This window comes from Balaenoptera physalus (assembly GCF_965194825.1).
Source record: "Balaenoptera physalus genome assembly, chromosome: 13".
NCBI lineage: Eukaryota > Metazoa > Chordata > Mammalia > Artiodactyla > Balaenopteridae > Balaenoptera > Balaenoptera physalus.
The window spans coordinates 90417894-90433498 of record NC_138892.1 but is presented as its reverse complement, the minus strand read 5'-3'; the positions used below and the strand labels follow the sequence as shown (position 1 = coordinate 90433498).

At 38.3% G+C, this 15605-nt stretch overlaps 2 protein-coding genes across 2 annotated transcripts in view; both read right to left on the bottom strand.

The window, feature by feature from the left end:
* Positions 1 to 15605, bottom strand: part of ST8SIA1 (ST8 alpha-N-acetyl-neuraminide alpha-2,8-sialyltransferase 1) — a 304938-nt gene that overhangs the window by 71216 nt on the left and 218117 nt on the right. The window lies entirely within an intron of this gene.
* The window catches only part of LOC309640709 (sulfotransferase 6B1-like), a 43585-nt gene continuing 31629 nt past the window's right edge, over positions 3650 to 15605 (bottom strand). Inside the window, 1 exon segment of the mRNA XM_082419937.1 lies at positions 3650 to 15238. Coding sequence (XP_082276063.1) covers positions 15120 to 15238 — 119 coding nt within the window. The 3' untranslated portion in view covers positions 3650 to 15119.

The window sequence follows — 15605 nt, the reverse complement described above, 5'->3', positions numbered from 1 at the left end:
ATTTTAAAATGTATATTGTAAACCCTAGGACAACAACTGAAAATGTTTTTTTTAAATGTCGAGAGGAAGTAAAATGGAATAATACAAAATTCTCAATTAAACACATGGAAGTCAGAAAAAGAGGGGTGGGAGAAAAATGAACAAATGTAATGAATAGAAAACAGTTACAAAGATGGTAAATTTTAATCCAACTATATCAATAATCACTTTAATTGTGAATGGTCTAAACACACTAGTTAAAAGACAGAGATCTTCAGATCGGGTTAAAAAAAACTAGACCCAACTTTATGCTGTCTACCACAAACCTACTTTAAATATAATGACTCAGAAAAAATTAAAAGTAATGAGATGGAAAAAGAAACACCATGCTAACACTAATCAAATGATAATATTATACACTGTACCAGTTATCTATTGCTATATAATGAACTACTTCAAAATATGTTTGCTTAAAACAACCACCATTTAATTTTTCACAGTTCTTTGGGTCAGCAACTTGAGTAGAGCACAGTAGGGTTGTCCTTCTGGTCTCACCTGGGTTTACTCTTGTCGCAGTCACCTAGTGGCTAGAATGACTGAATGATCTGAATTTTACTCACATGCTGGTTGTTGTCTGGGTCTTTCTCTTCTTCTAATCTTTCAACTTTAAGGAGAGCAGCCTAGGCTTCTTAACATGGCAATCTCAGAGCAGCTAGGAGGTGAGATTGGAAGCTGCAACACCTCTTGAGGGCTTCCTTAGAAGTCACCCAATGTCACTTCAGTCCCATTTCTACTGGTCAAAGTGAGGCAAGTTGCTGACTATCCAGCCCAGATCAAGAAGTCAGGAGATAGAGTCTATTTCCTAATGGAAGGAGTTTTATTTTTAATCCACTATCTATGTTGATATGTTCAGCTTTGGGAATTAAAGAAGCTGGGAAAAGAGATATGTTTGAGGGCTTTTATTGGAATTATTATGCATCATGCACTTTGGGCAAGTTAGTCAACTTCTCTGTGCCTTACCTTCCTTACTCTAATTGAAGCTAATAATATTACAGTATCACTTCAGAGGACTGTGAAGATTAAATGAGATAATATATAAGTAGCATCTTTAGAGGAGTACCTGGCTCATGTAGGGCCTCTAAGCATTGATGGTGATGATGATGATGATGATGATGATGATGAGTGATGAACTGATTTAGCAATTACTACTTCTAGATTCTAGCTTCAACTTTGTCACTAATTAGCTAGGGGGCATTTTTCAAATCATTTAACACCCTCAAGTTAGTTTATTTGACTATGAACTGAGGGGCTTATATAACAGACTACCTCTACAATCCCTTCTCATTCTACAGTTGCAACTGTACTGATGTTTAACTGAGAAGAAATATTTCACATAGAAGAAATATATGCCAAATTTATGGTAAATATAGGTATTTAGGGCACTGGAGATGCCTGGCCACAGAATTACAGTGCAGAAGTCTTTTAAATTTCTTATTACAAAAATAAACTTGAAAAGGAAATAATCTTGATTAGATTCTGTGGTTCTTTGAGGGAGAGCAGCTATCAACAAAATAATCTGTGAGGACTATTTACTTTTCTTCAATTCAGCAATAAAGCATTTAGCACGTTAAAGGTATTGTAATAGTCCCTGAAGACAAAAAGATAAATAAGACACCAGTTCACCACCTAGGCTGGCCAACAAATATAGAGGAATGGGATGAGAGATGAGTCTGGAGTGGTAAACAAACAAAGCCACATCATACAGGGTCTTGTGAGTTATACTAAGGAATTTTTATTTTATTCTAAGACCAAGGGTAGAGAGAGGCCCTTAAAAATCTTGAAGCAGGAAAAGCTTTTCAGGTGAAGGTGCAATTCGAGGTGGCCTTAAAGATGACAGAAAATTTACTACCAGCTAGATTGTCTACTTAGCGCTTGCTGTTCTCTTTGTAAAACCTTACAGTGACTCCAAACTGCCCACAGAATAAGGTAAACACTTCTCAGTCCAAGTGTTATAGTTCTTTGTATCCTTCCTGCCCTTCTACTCTGATGCAGAACTCAGCAGAGACAAAATTAGCCTTCCTCTCCTTACCTCGCCCGTGCCCATTATTCTCTTAAAGTTCACTGTTCCTTCATAGCCTGGAGTATTTATATGGGTGTTCATTTGTTTAAGTTCCAAAAGGTCAGAAGGCCGGTCTGTCTGATTGGCATCGTATGGCTTCAGTGTGGTGATTCAGAGGATGCTGAGATGGGCTAGGCCGATCACCCTTGATACTGGAGGACTTACTCTTCCAACTGCTGCGAGTATTGTCAGCAGATGAGCCTCAGCTGTCAGCCCTCTTCAGCGCTGCTTCAGCTAAAAGAGAGCTACTTCACCAAAAGTCACCCCTCCCTGGGGGTAGCCAACATCCAATGACTGGATGGACCCAGAGGATAAAAGTTCTCCCCACTTTCCCCAATAAGAGGCAACACTAAAGGGGTCATGCTAGCTTCAGAGCTCCCTGTGGGGTCAGCTGAAGCCGTTGTTGAGACTGCATAGCAGCCCATCTTCTCCCTCTGCCCAATCCTCCCGAGATCACTTCCCTATAAACCTCCTGGACATTAATCTCCCTGTCAGAGTCTGCTTCTCAAATAGGACATTTGGAAATATTTCCTGAATGAACAAAAGAATGAATATACCGAAGGATAGATCCTATACCAATTTGGGAGGGGAACTAGATAGAGGAATCACTGTTACCCGAATTGTTAATTATTTCCTCATCATTTAAAGGGCCATATGTGAAGTCTTAAGTCTCTGTTACAATTCTCCTGTGTCTGCTCTTTTGTTTGTTTTCTACATACTGATACAAATTGCTTTCTCCAAGTGGAAAAGTTTTTATTATGAATGTCACCTTTGATGACCTTGTGCTCTTGTCTGCCTGAACTGGCTGGGAAAGTTTTACTACTAAAAATATACTAAAGAATGTTGGTTTGTCCACATTTCATTGATGATATTCTTTTTTTATACTGGGTAAAATTTTATTTTTTAAAAATTCTTATTGGAGTAGAGTTGATTTGCCATGTTGTATTAGTTTCAGGTGTACTGTAAAGTGAATCAGTTATACATATACATATATCCGCTCTTTTTTAGATTCTTTTCCCAAATAGGCCATTACAGAGTATTAAGTAGAGTTCCCTGTGCTATACCATAGGTCCCTATTAGTTATCTATTTTATATATAGTAGTGTGTGTATGTCAGTCCCAATCTCCCAATTTATGCCGCCTCACCCCCTGCCCCCCTGGTAACCATAAGATTATTTTCTACATCTGTGACTCTATTTCTGTTTTGTAAATAAGTTCATTTGTACCATTTTTTTAGATTCCACATATAAGTGATGCCATTGCTGATATTCTTAATGCAGGACTGTTTCATACTTTATTATTAAATTGGTCTCAAAATATAAACATAAAATAGATGCAATATTAAGTATCTGTATGCCGAAGAAAATATATGTTATTTTAAAAATCTCAGTGGTTAACATTTTGGCCACTGGGTGTCACCACAATTCTAGCGTTTCTTTTTGTTTTTTTGTTTTATATTGGAGCATAGTTGATTAACAACATTGTGTTAGTTTCAAGTGTACAGCAAAGTGATTCATATACATATACATGTTATACATATATATATGTTATACATATACATGTATCTATTCTTTTTCAAATTCTTTTCCTATTTAGGTTATTACAGAATACTAAGCAGAATCCCCTGTGCTATACAGTAGGTCCTTGTTGGTTATCTGTTTTAAATATAGTAGTGTGTATATGTCAATCCCAACCTCCCACTCTCTCCCTCCCCCTCCCCCCCCCTTCGTAACCATAAGTTCGTTCTCTAAGTCTGTGAATCGGTTTCTCTTTTGTAAATAAGTTCATTTGTATCATTTTTTTTTTTAGATTCTGCATATAAGTGATACCATATGATATTTGTCTTTCTCTGTCTGACTTACTTCACTTAGTATGATAATCTCCAGGTCCATCCATGTTGCTGTAAATGGCATTATTTCATTCTTTTTAATGGCTGAGTAATATTCCATTGTATATATATGTACCACATCTTCTTTATCCATTCATCTGTTGATGGACATTTAGGTTGCTTCCATGTCTTGGCTATTGTAAACAGCACTGCAATGAACATTGGGACACATATGTCCTTTCGAACCATGTTTTTCTCTGGATATATGCCCTATTTTTAGTTTTTTAAGGAACCTCCATAATGTTCCCCATAGTGGCTATAACAATTTACATTCCCACCAACAGTGTAGCAGGGTTCCCTTTTCTCCACACCCTCTTCGGCATTAATTGTTTGTAGATTTTTTGATGATGGCCATTCTGACTGGTGTGAGGTGATATCTCATTGTAGTTTTGATTTGCATTTCTCTAATAATTAGCGATGTTGAGCATCTTTTCATGTGTTTGTTGGCCATCTGTACGCCTTCTTTGGAGAAATGTCTATTTAGGTCTTCTACCCATTTTTTGATTGGGTTGTTCGTTTTTCTGATATTGAGACACATGAGCTCTTTGTAAATTTTGGAGACTAATGCCTTGTTGGTTTCTTCATTTGTAAATATTTTCTCCCAGTCTGTGGGTTGTCTTTTCATTTTGTCTGTAGTTTCCTTTGCTGTGCAAAAGCTGTTGAGTTTAATTAGGTCCCATTTGTTTATTTTTGTTTTCATTTCCATTACTCTAAGAGACAGCTCAAAAAAGATATTGCTGTGATTTATGTCAAAGAGTGTTCTGTCTATGTTTTCCTCTAAGAGTTTTATACTATCCAGTCTTACATTTAGGTCTTTAATCTATTTTGAGTTTATTTTTGTGTATAGTGTTAAAGAATGTTCTAATTTTATTTTTTTTAATTTAACTGTCCAGTTTTCCCAGCACTATTTATTGAAGAGAGTGTCTTTTCTCCATTGTATAGTCTTCCCTCCTTTGTCATAGATTAATTGACCATAGGTGCATGGGTTTATTTCTGGGCTTTCTATCCTGTTCCATTGATCTATATTTCTGTTACTGTGCCAGTACCATACTGATTTAATGACTGTAGCTTTGTAGCATAGTCTGAAGACAGGGAGCCTGATTCCTCCAGCTCCGTTTTTCTTTCTCAAAATTGCTTTGGCTATTTGGGGTCTTTTGTGTTTCCATGCAAATTTTAAGATTTTTTGTTCTAGTTCCATGAAAAATGCCATTGGTAATTTGATAGGGAAGGCATTGAATCTGTAGATTGCCTTGGGTAGTACAGTCATTTTGACAATATTGATTCTTCCTATCCAAGAACATGGTATATCTTTCCATCTGTGTCAATTTTGATTTCTTTCATCAGTATCTTATAGTATTCCATGTACAGGTCTTTTGCTGCCTGGGTAGGTTTATTCCTAGGTATTTTATTCTTTTTGAAGCAATGATAATGGAATTGTTTCCTTAATTTCTCTTTCTGATGTTTCATTTTTAGCATATAGAAATGCAAGAGATTTACCTGTATTAATTATGTAACCTGCAACTTTATCAGATTCATTGATGAGCTCTAGTAGTTTTCTGGTAGCATCTTTAGGATTTTCTATGTATAGTATCATGTCATCTGCAAACAGTGACAGTTTTACTTCTTTTTTTCCAATTTGGATTCCTTTTATTTATGTTTCTTCTCTGATTGCTGTGGCTAGGACTTCCAAAACTGTGTTGAATAAAAGTGGCAAGAGTAGACATACTGTCTTATTCCCGATCTTAGAGGAAATGCTTTCAGCTTTTCACAGTTGAGTATGATGTTAGCTGTAGGTTTGTCATATATGGTCTTAATATGGTTGAGGTAGGTTCCCTCTATGCCCACTTTCTGGAGAGTTTTTCATTTTTTCAAATGAATGTTGAATTTCGTCAAAAGCTTTTTCTGCATCTATTGGGATGATCATATGGTTTTTATTCTTCAATTTGTTGATGCAGTGTATCACACTGATTGATTTGTGGATACTGAAAAATCCTTGCATCCCTGGGATAAATCTCACTTGATCATGGTGTATGATCTTTCTCATGTTTTTTTTTAATTTTTTTAATTTTTATTTTTGGCTGTGTTGGATCTTCATTGCTGTGCGTGGGCTTTCTCTAGTTGTGGTGAGTGGAATCTACTCTTCGTTGCAGTGCACGGGCTTCTAATTGCGGTGGCTTCTCTTGTTGTGGAGCACAGGCTCTAGGCATGCAGGCTTCACCAGTTGCAGCACATAGGCTCAGTAGTTGTGGCACGTGGGCCCTAGAGCACACCGGCTTCAGTAGTTGTGGCACACAGGCTCAGTAGCTGTGGCTCACAGGCTCTAGAGCACAGGGTCAGTAGTTGTGGCACATGGGCTTAGTTGCTCCGTAGCATGTGGAATCTTTCCAGACCAGGGATTGAACCTGTGTCCCCTGCATTGGCAGGTGGGTTCTTAACCATTGTGCCACCAGGGAAGCCCCCCTTTTCAAGTATTGTTGGATTCAGAGTGCTAGTATTTTGTTGAGGATTTTTGCGTCTATGTTCATCAGTGATATTGGCCTGTAATTTTTGTGGTATCTTTGTCGAGTTTTGGTATCAGGATGATGGTGGCCTCATAGAATGAGTTTGGGAGTATTCCTTTATATGAAATTCTTTGGAATAGTTTCAGAAGGATGGGTGCTAACTCTTCTCTAAATGTTTGATAGAATTTGCCTTTGAAGTCTTCTGGTCCTGGACTTCTTTTTGTTGGGAGTTTTTTAATCAGTTTCAATTTCAGTACTTTGGATTGTTCTGTTCATATTTTCTATTTCTTCCTGGTTTAGTCTTAGGAGATTGTACCTTTCTAAGAATTTGTCCATTTTTTCTAGGTTGTCCATTTTATTGGCATATAGTTGCTTGTAGTAGTCTCTTATGATCCTTTGTATTTCTGTGGTGTCCATTGTAACTTCTCCTTTTTCATTTCTAATTTTACTGATTTGAGCCCTCTCCCTTTTTTCCTTGATGAGTCTGGCTAAAGGTTTATCAATTTTCTTTATCTTTTCAAAGATATACTGGGTATCATCACAGTTCTAGCTTTTAAAAAAAATAAAGTTTTAATCAATTGATTGGAAGTAACTAATAAATTATTTATTAATTAATAAGAAATTACTTAATATGTTATTAAATCTCATGATTATTAATCTCATTAGAGATTTAGTAACATATTTTCATTGTTCAACCATTAAACATTGAACATTAATATCCACAAGAGGAAATTCTTTGTAAAATACAATTTTAGCATGTTTTGTTTTTCTTCACAGCAAATCACATAGAGAGAAAATTTCTTCTAACCATGATTGGAGTATCTCGTGTGAGTGAGCAAGTGGAATGGGAAGGCTGAGGCTGAAGGAGGACACGGAAACAGTTGAATTATTGCCTTATCAGAGAACCAGAGCCAACTAAATAGAGAGAGAGAGATTCCCAAAATAAAAATGATCTCTTTCTGTCTTAACTTCTTTTAATCCTTACAACCTCTGTAAAGTAAGTACTTTTATTTCCTCCATTTTACAGATGGAGAAACTGAAGCACAGAGAGGTTAATAACTACCCAAGATCAGACACAAGTTGGTGGAACCAGAATTCAAGACGGAGAACATTCCTAAGGGTAGCAGATTATACCCTTGGTGAAGGCCTAGACAGTGTTTTCAAAATGTCATGGTACCTCAACCACCCTCATCAAAGTTGAATATAAGCATTGGTAAAGGGCTTCCCTGGTGGCGCAGTGGGTAAGAATCTGCCTGCCAATGCAGGGGACACGGGTTTGAGCCCTGGTCCGGGAAGATCCCACATGCCGTGGAGCAACTAAGCCCGTGTGCCACAACTACTGAGCCTGCGCTCTAGAGCTTGCGAGCCACAACTACTGAGCCCACGCACAACAACTACTGAAGCCCGCGCGCCTAGAGCCCGTGCTCCACAACAAAGAGAATCCACCGCAATGAGAAGCCCGCACACCGCAACAAAGAGTAGCCTCTACTAGCCGCACCTAGAGAAAGCCCATGTGCAGCAACAAAGACCCAACACAGCCAAAAATAAATAAAATAAAAATAAATTTTAAAAAATTCACTGATAAGTATAATAATTGTTAACATATATATTCCAGTTGCATCCCTGACTACTGAATCAGAACTAACCCAGACCAATCAAATGAGAAGCTCTGGGTATGGGGCCCAGAGAATTGGTATTTTAAAAAGGTTTTTTTCCAGGTGATTCTTTTGTGCAGCCAGAGTTGATGTCATGTTTTTGAGCAATAGTTCTCAAATGAAATCTTGAACAAGTACCTTAGAGGTGATTCTCATGCAAATTCTGCAAAATACACTTTGAGAAACTGTCATAAAGAACAAAAAGACAGGGACTTCCCTGGAGGTCCAGTGATTAAGACTCCACTTCCACTGCAGGGGGCACGGGTTCGATCCCTGGTCGGGGAACTAAGATCCCACGTGTCTCATGACCAAAAAAAAAAAAAAAAAGAATACAAAGACGGGGCAGAGAAAAGAATGCCAAAGGGGAGAGAAGTGTTAGACTAAGACTCTTCCATGTGGTATTAAACTATGGCTGATTTTCCAGATCCAGAGACCAGGCTGTCTGGAAGCTCACGTCACAGACTGAGCAAGAGGAGTCTGTCAAGGGGCCAGCAAGTCCACCCGTAGTCTCTCCTCATGCCTGACCCACTTGGCTAGGGGGTTGTGTTTTGCAAAATGTGAGACCTGGTTGGCCATGTGGGCACTCCGGGTCCCCCAGCACAGCTGCACCTTAGGGGTCCATCATGAGTGGGGGACCACTGCCTGCCAATGGCAGTCCATGGGACTCCTTTAAGGACCCCATTCCTGAGCCCACACACAGTGATTCAGGCCTGCAGAGCTCTGTCGCTGGACTTTTTAGTCATCACCCTCCACTTCTGGCTGTAAGGGCTAAAGAAATAACATCTTCTGGCTTAATCACCAGTATTTTCACAGTCTAGTACAGCACCTGGAGTCCATTCTAAGGGATTCCAGATCCTTCTTCCATCACCTGTAAAAATAGCAAAGCCTAAAGTACTGGCAGGAAAAGAGCAACACAGACAGAAATAGGAGTCAAGACAGGACCACTGGATGTGGCTGGGGAAATGACAACACGTTGCTGTCCTCTTCCTTCCATCCTCTACCCGCACCTGGTACCTACATTCTTCATCATTCTCGCTTCTCGGGGAGAAGAGTCCCTGAGGGAGGCAATTCAGGGCATGGGAAAGGTGCTGAGCTGGATGGGCCCTCAGGGGTCTTTTTGTACAGTCTCCTCATTTTACAGAAATAAATATCACTGCCCAAGTTCTCTTTCTTTGAATTTCAGATCTCTCATTTCATAGCAGAGACCCAGGCCTGGGTCAGACTTTAAGAGCCAACAGCTCTGACTGAAGACAGGACCTTACTTGATCCATCAGATGACTGTCCTCAATAGTCTAGGTATCAAACCAGCCCTGGCCAGGGCACTTATTAGCTGTCCTTCCTGCGACCCAGGGCCCTTTTGTTTAATTGGCATCATAGAAAGAGTACCGTGAGGAGTCCTGTCACTGCAGCCTCATCCCCCTCGGGCCTTAGTTCTGTTTGCACTCTACAGAGGGCTCAAGGAATTCCTACTTAGGTTTTATGACCCTCAGGGCGGAAATGTTACTTCACCCCTGGCTACAGAAGCCTTATAACCTTAGTTATAAATCAGAAACTGAACTCTCACAAAACAGGATATAGTTGACCTTTACTATGCGAGCAAAAGAAGAATGAAATGAGATATTTATTGGACTGGCTAGAACTACCTTTTGGAGCAAATGTAATACTAACATTATTAATTTGTATATTTACCTGATGACTTTTAAATATTTCTGTCAGGATTGATTAAGCTTCTCTGTCATTTTCCAACTCAGTTGTCTACTACCTGGCAGGATTTCGTTGGCCACATTTAGTTTAATTAAAATTTCCTTTGTGTCAATTACTTGGAAATATACCCTCTCTCCCTAACCAGGCTGCTTATCACAAGGATGCTCTCTCCCTCCGTGCCTGCCCGTATCTCCCTCAGGTGTCCTTTGCACAGATACTGGTAGACTATGAAACTTTCACAAAATGAAGGCATAATCCAAATAACTGAGAGCATCCAAAGACCTATATTTTCTCATTTCTATTAAAGCAAATTTGATAATGTAAATTAATATAAGCCATTGAAATAAATAGCAAATTTGAATTGACCAAAATCATACTTTTAGAAATATATATATATAAATTCAAAGACATAGATTGGCTCAGATTTCTACTCCTATTATTAACTGTAGTTTGAGATTTTCCTTTTCATCCCAGGGATAATGATCACACAGTCAGTTAACAATTAAAGATTAGTAAACCCTCACAGTTATATACCAATTGTCGTGAAGATTTTAAACTACTAAATGATTATATTGCAAATAACCTGAAAAAAAATGCCCAAATTTATTTACCCAAATCTGTTAGAGTTTGAGATTACAAGTGTGAGATTACCTCACACTTCAGATGGGTAATAATCCAAACTGTCCTTATCCAAATGAGGCACACACCCCCCTATAACCCTGCAGGCTCTAATTAGTTTCCCTGTAATTGATTGGCAGCTGGTGGGAGGAGGGATGGCTAGGTGGACTGACGACACCTTAGTTACTCATGTTTTGTGTAGCTTTTCATCCAAAGTAACCACAGGGCCATTCCTATTTCCTCCTCTGCTAAGTCCTTAGAAAATTCCATTTAGGTCTGTAGCTGTACATTCAGAAAAAGAATCAAGAATTCTTTTATTAGAGTAAACATTAACAAAATCACTGTGAATGTTATTTAAAGGCTACAGGATTCCTCTTTGACACTGATTTTCAATTACCTGACTTTAATTGATATTTTATTAATGCGTGAAAGAGCTGCTTAAAGACAAAAAGTATTTCTATTTTATAGTCTTACACATGACAAGGAGAAATTGCAAAAAACCAAGAAAAGGCTAAAAGCACACACACATTGTGTGAATCACCACAAACTTCTCCACGAGACTTAGTTACCCTGTAGGTGGTAGGCTGTTCTTATCATTTATAACTGATCTGGGCTTACTTTATGTTTGAAGGAAGATTGACAAAGTCTTTCATTACACACAGAATGGATTAAGAGAGATTGAAAAGCAAGAATCGATAGTATTTTGTGACTGGTTTGAATTGGAAAGTGGAGGAAAAGCAAAGAATTAAATATGACTCTAAGCATTCATGCCTACAGCTGAGCAGGCAGATAGATGGGACTGTGTTTTCATTCCTTAAATCATTCATTCACTAATTCATTCTTCCAGTCAACCCACCCTTATTGAATAATTTCTGAGGGCAACACGCTGCATGTGTCACTGAAGAAGCTTCTGACAAGCTCTTTGTAAGTCTACAATAAAATTGGGAAGAAAAGACTTGCCTCATGTGAAATAGTTAAGTAATAATAGAAGGGAATATACGATTAAATTTAAAAAACCTGACTAATGCAAGCATGAAGTAATAGGAGAATACAAAAATAGAACCAAAGTGGATAACAGTATTGGAACTGAGTCTCCTGGAAGACGTAAAATTAAACTGGTCCACGAACTCAATTGACAACCAACATTAGTTACACGTCTATGATGAGTGCTGTCGCCAGCTAGGTGTGGTGGAGGATACAAAAATGAACATGCCATGGACTCTTACTGGTAAGAACCTTACAAACTAGAATAGGAGGCAGACATTTACCTAGTAATACAAAGCCCGAATGGTTAAGTGTGGGAAATAAAATATAAGCGAAGGGTCACTGAAGAACCAATGAGGGAGAAATGAAAAACAATGGGGCAGGGAAAGGGGGGTACCAGAGAAGGTTTTCTTAGAGCTGGTGTTAAACCAATAATGGGGTGAAATGCCTTTAAGGCACAAACAAATACATGGAAGTGAGACAGTGCCTCCTAATGAAACCTGAGAAGAATCATTAGGATCTGGCAGTGATGTATTAACTACAATAGAGGAGGGCGTAGGGCAGAGAAATGATAGAAGAAGAGCGAAAATTTTAAAAACAAGACAGGGGAATCGATAGGGGAGTAGTAGGAAGCCATTTAGATGAGGAAATGGATATAAGTTGTTTGGTCAGATCCAAGGAAGTGAAAAAAGCAGTGTGGTGGGTCAGAGTTCATGGGGAGAGATTCGGAACTTACCTTTGAAAAGGTGAACCCCTCAGTGGACATGGGTATCAGGGCAATTAGTCTGCAGCCCGTCCCCAGCAATAGCCATCATCATGCAGACTCTCGTTTCCGAGGTGCTCTATAACTCTTCTAAACTGGCCCAGCTTCCCAAGTTTCCCCACCTTCTTCAACCTCCCCCTTCACCCCATAGATGGCCCCAGGGGACAGCACCACCATCACCAGAGAGACGCTCCTATCCTACCAATTACCTGGTGTCTAAATGACGTTTCAAACAGCATGGCCAAAGCAGGTCTTCTTTTTTTTCTTTTCTTTTTTTTTAAATTGGAGTATAGTCGCTTTACAATGTTGTGTTAGTTTCTGATCTACAGCAAAGTGAATCAGCTATACATATGCATATATCCCCTCTTTTTTGGATTTCCTTCCCATTTAGGTCACCACAGAGCACTGAGTAGAGTTCCCTGTGCTATACAGCAGGTTCTCATTAGCTATCTATATTATACATAGTATCAGTAGCGTATACATGTCAATCCCAATCTCCCAATTCGTCCCAACGCCCCCTCCCCACCTTGGTAACCGTAAGTTTGTTCTCTACGTCTGTGTCTCTACTTCTCAAAGCAAAGGTCTTGATCCATAGCTCCTCCCCCCCGCCCCTCCACCACCAAAATCATGCTGCTAACAAGCCTTCATATCTAACTAAATGGTACCTCAGCTACTCAGTTGATTAGCTAAAAATCTAGGCTTCATCTTCTACTCCTTCCTGTCTTTCATTCCTATAATAGGTGAGCTAGCTCGATATCCATGTTATATCCTGAAACTGGCCATTTCTCACCGTTCCCACTCCTATATTATTCCCTCACCTACACGGTACTAGCCGTTTGTCCATGCCTCTTCTCCTTGACCCTACGTCCCTCCTCCGTCTCGTCATCAGAGTGATCTTGTGAAAGTGTCCAGCAGAATGTCTCACTCCCCCGTGGGAAATCCCCCACCTAGCATGAAATCCAAACTCCTTGCCACGCCCCCAAGCCAGGGAGCCCCATTCATCATTCACATTGGATCTCCTACGTCCCTTCCTCAGGGTCCTCAGCCCAACACCCAGCTGAGGCAGCTCTGCAGTCACTGTTTGCCACATGACCTCATTTTATCTCCTTTAGAGCACCTATTGGTACCTGGTGTATCTCAAATGTTTACTTCGTAAAAAATTATATATTTATCCCTACTAGGATGTAAGCGTCTTGAGAACTTTGTCAAGTTCATCATGTGTCCCTATGGTCTACAATAAGGCCTGGCATATAGAAGATGCTCAAAAAATTATTTTTTGCCTGATGATAATGATGTGGGAATTAAGGCTCTTAGTTGTAAATACCTTTAGATTATTGACCTTAAGGAATTTCCTATCAAAATTGGATTACAATGATCCCCAACGTACCTTACAGATTTAAAATACTATCATGTCATCAAATAAAGTCCTACGTCAGTTCATTCCACCTCAATGATCATCTTAATGTGAGAAGATGATATAGCCTCATGGAATTTGGTAACTCGAACACCACGGTCAATGTCTTCTCCCCTCGCCTGTCTCATCAGACCCCCTTTGCCATATTCCAACAGCTTAGTCATTCTCTGCACATCAGCATCAGGGGAAGTTAACTATGATTTTAGCTCCAAAATGAAGATAAGGACTTGACCAAAATCACACCTGATTGCCTCTCTCATTCACTAACCTCATTTATTTGGGAAAGGGAGATGTCGAAGTAGATCTCTGTGAGTGTTAATTCTGAAGAAAAAACAAAACCCTGAATTGCATGAAGTCCACAGGAATACGTTTTATTCAAAACAAATATGTATATATAGAAGATTGATCAAAATCTAATACTTCCTGAATTGTGATAAACTTGATACAAAATGCTCCAACAGATTTGTTACTAAAAATTACATTCCTAATACTTTGAGGTACAGAATCAAAGTGTTTGGCTGAATTAACTAACTCAACCCACTGCTTTGGGTTTATAGCTCAGAGTCATATACAATATACAATCTTGATTTTCTATTTAGCCTTGAATAAGATATTATGGCCAAGATGTAAACAATATGACATAGATGCTCATAACTTGTGTATTGTCATTTAGGCAATAATCCTAAAATAAGTTCACTGAAATTTCATTACAATGTCTTCTAGGCTAAAGCTACAGAATCATATTCATTACAGGAGAGAAAGAATTATAGAGATTGGATTAATGTTAGAAATGCTTCTGGGAGAAAGCATACATATTCAAAATACTGTAAAAAATCATATGTAATTCAAGGAAACTTATACCTTTAAAATTGTAATTTGACTATATTAATGATAAAGAAAATACTGGAATGCCAAGCCACTGTCAATTTATAGGTAAAGAGTATTTTTTTCATTCTTCATTCTCACTAATACACCAGACTGTGATCATTTAATATAATCTATCTATTACATGTTCCCACCTTAGCAAAATGATATCTGTCATTGTACTGCACTGGAGAACATTTCTACACAGACACTGGGGAATGTTGAAATAAAATGTTTGTTTAGAAGTCATGATTGTCCAAATAGGCAGAAAATAATTTCTTCTCAGACATTTGTTATTTTAGATAATCCCTCACCTCTTTTGTTGTACATTAATGCAGCTTATAGAACACACAGTAATATGCTGTCTCTGAATAGAAGTAATCTCCTTGCCTTACAAATATTCTGAAAGTAGATATATAACTCAGCCATTCAAAAATTGTATACTTCCTTTTATTAGTAATTATCTATCACCAAACATGCTAATAATAGTCTCTCACACATGACACTTTTTCATAAGGTGTCTGTTTCTCACTGCAGGAAATATCTGCTTTCCACATTTGTGAAAAATATTTATGTATTCCCCAAGCACTGCACTGCATAAAATGGAAATTGGTTTCATTTGCCATTTATATTAAGAGTAATCTCCAAAGTGTTTTGCTAGTTCACTATGTTTCATTTTCTCTGTGAATAGTTCATCAAATACTCTCTTCTGCTTTGAAGTAAAGTAGTTTGTCCAATCACCCATTGCACCTGAAAAAAAACTGGAAAGAAATCAGACAAGAACCAATTTAAATGTACAGTATGCACAAAAGAAATCTGCTAGATTTATAAGAAAATGTGAATAATTTTATCTCTTGATGGTAAGATGATGGGGAATTATTCTTTTCTTCATTTGCTTATCTGTTGCTTCTAATTTCTTCAGTAGTTGCATATTAATTTGTATAGTTTAAAAAGTTATTTCTTAAAAAGAAAGGAAGATGAAAAATATATAAATATCCTAGGTTTTACCATAGGAGGCAAAGAAGGACCTCACCTAAACGTAATATAAACATAAAACAGACAAAGTGGATGCAATGATGCTTCATTTATTTTCCTGCCTCTGCACCTCTGCAGCCAT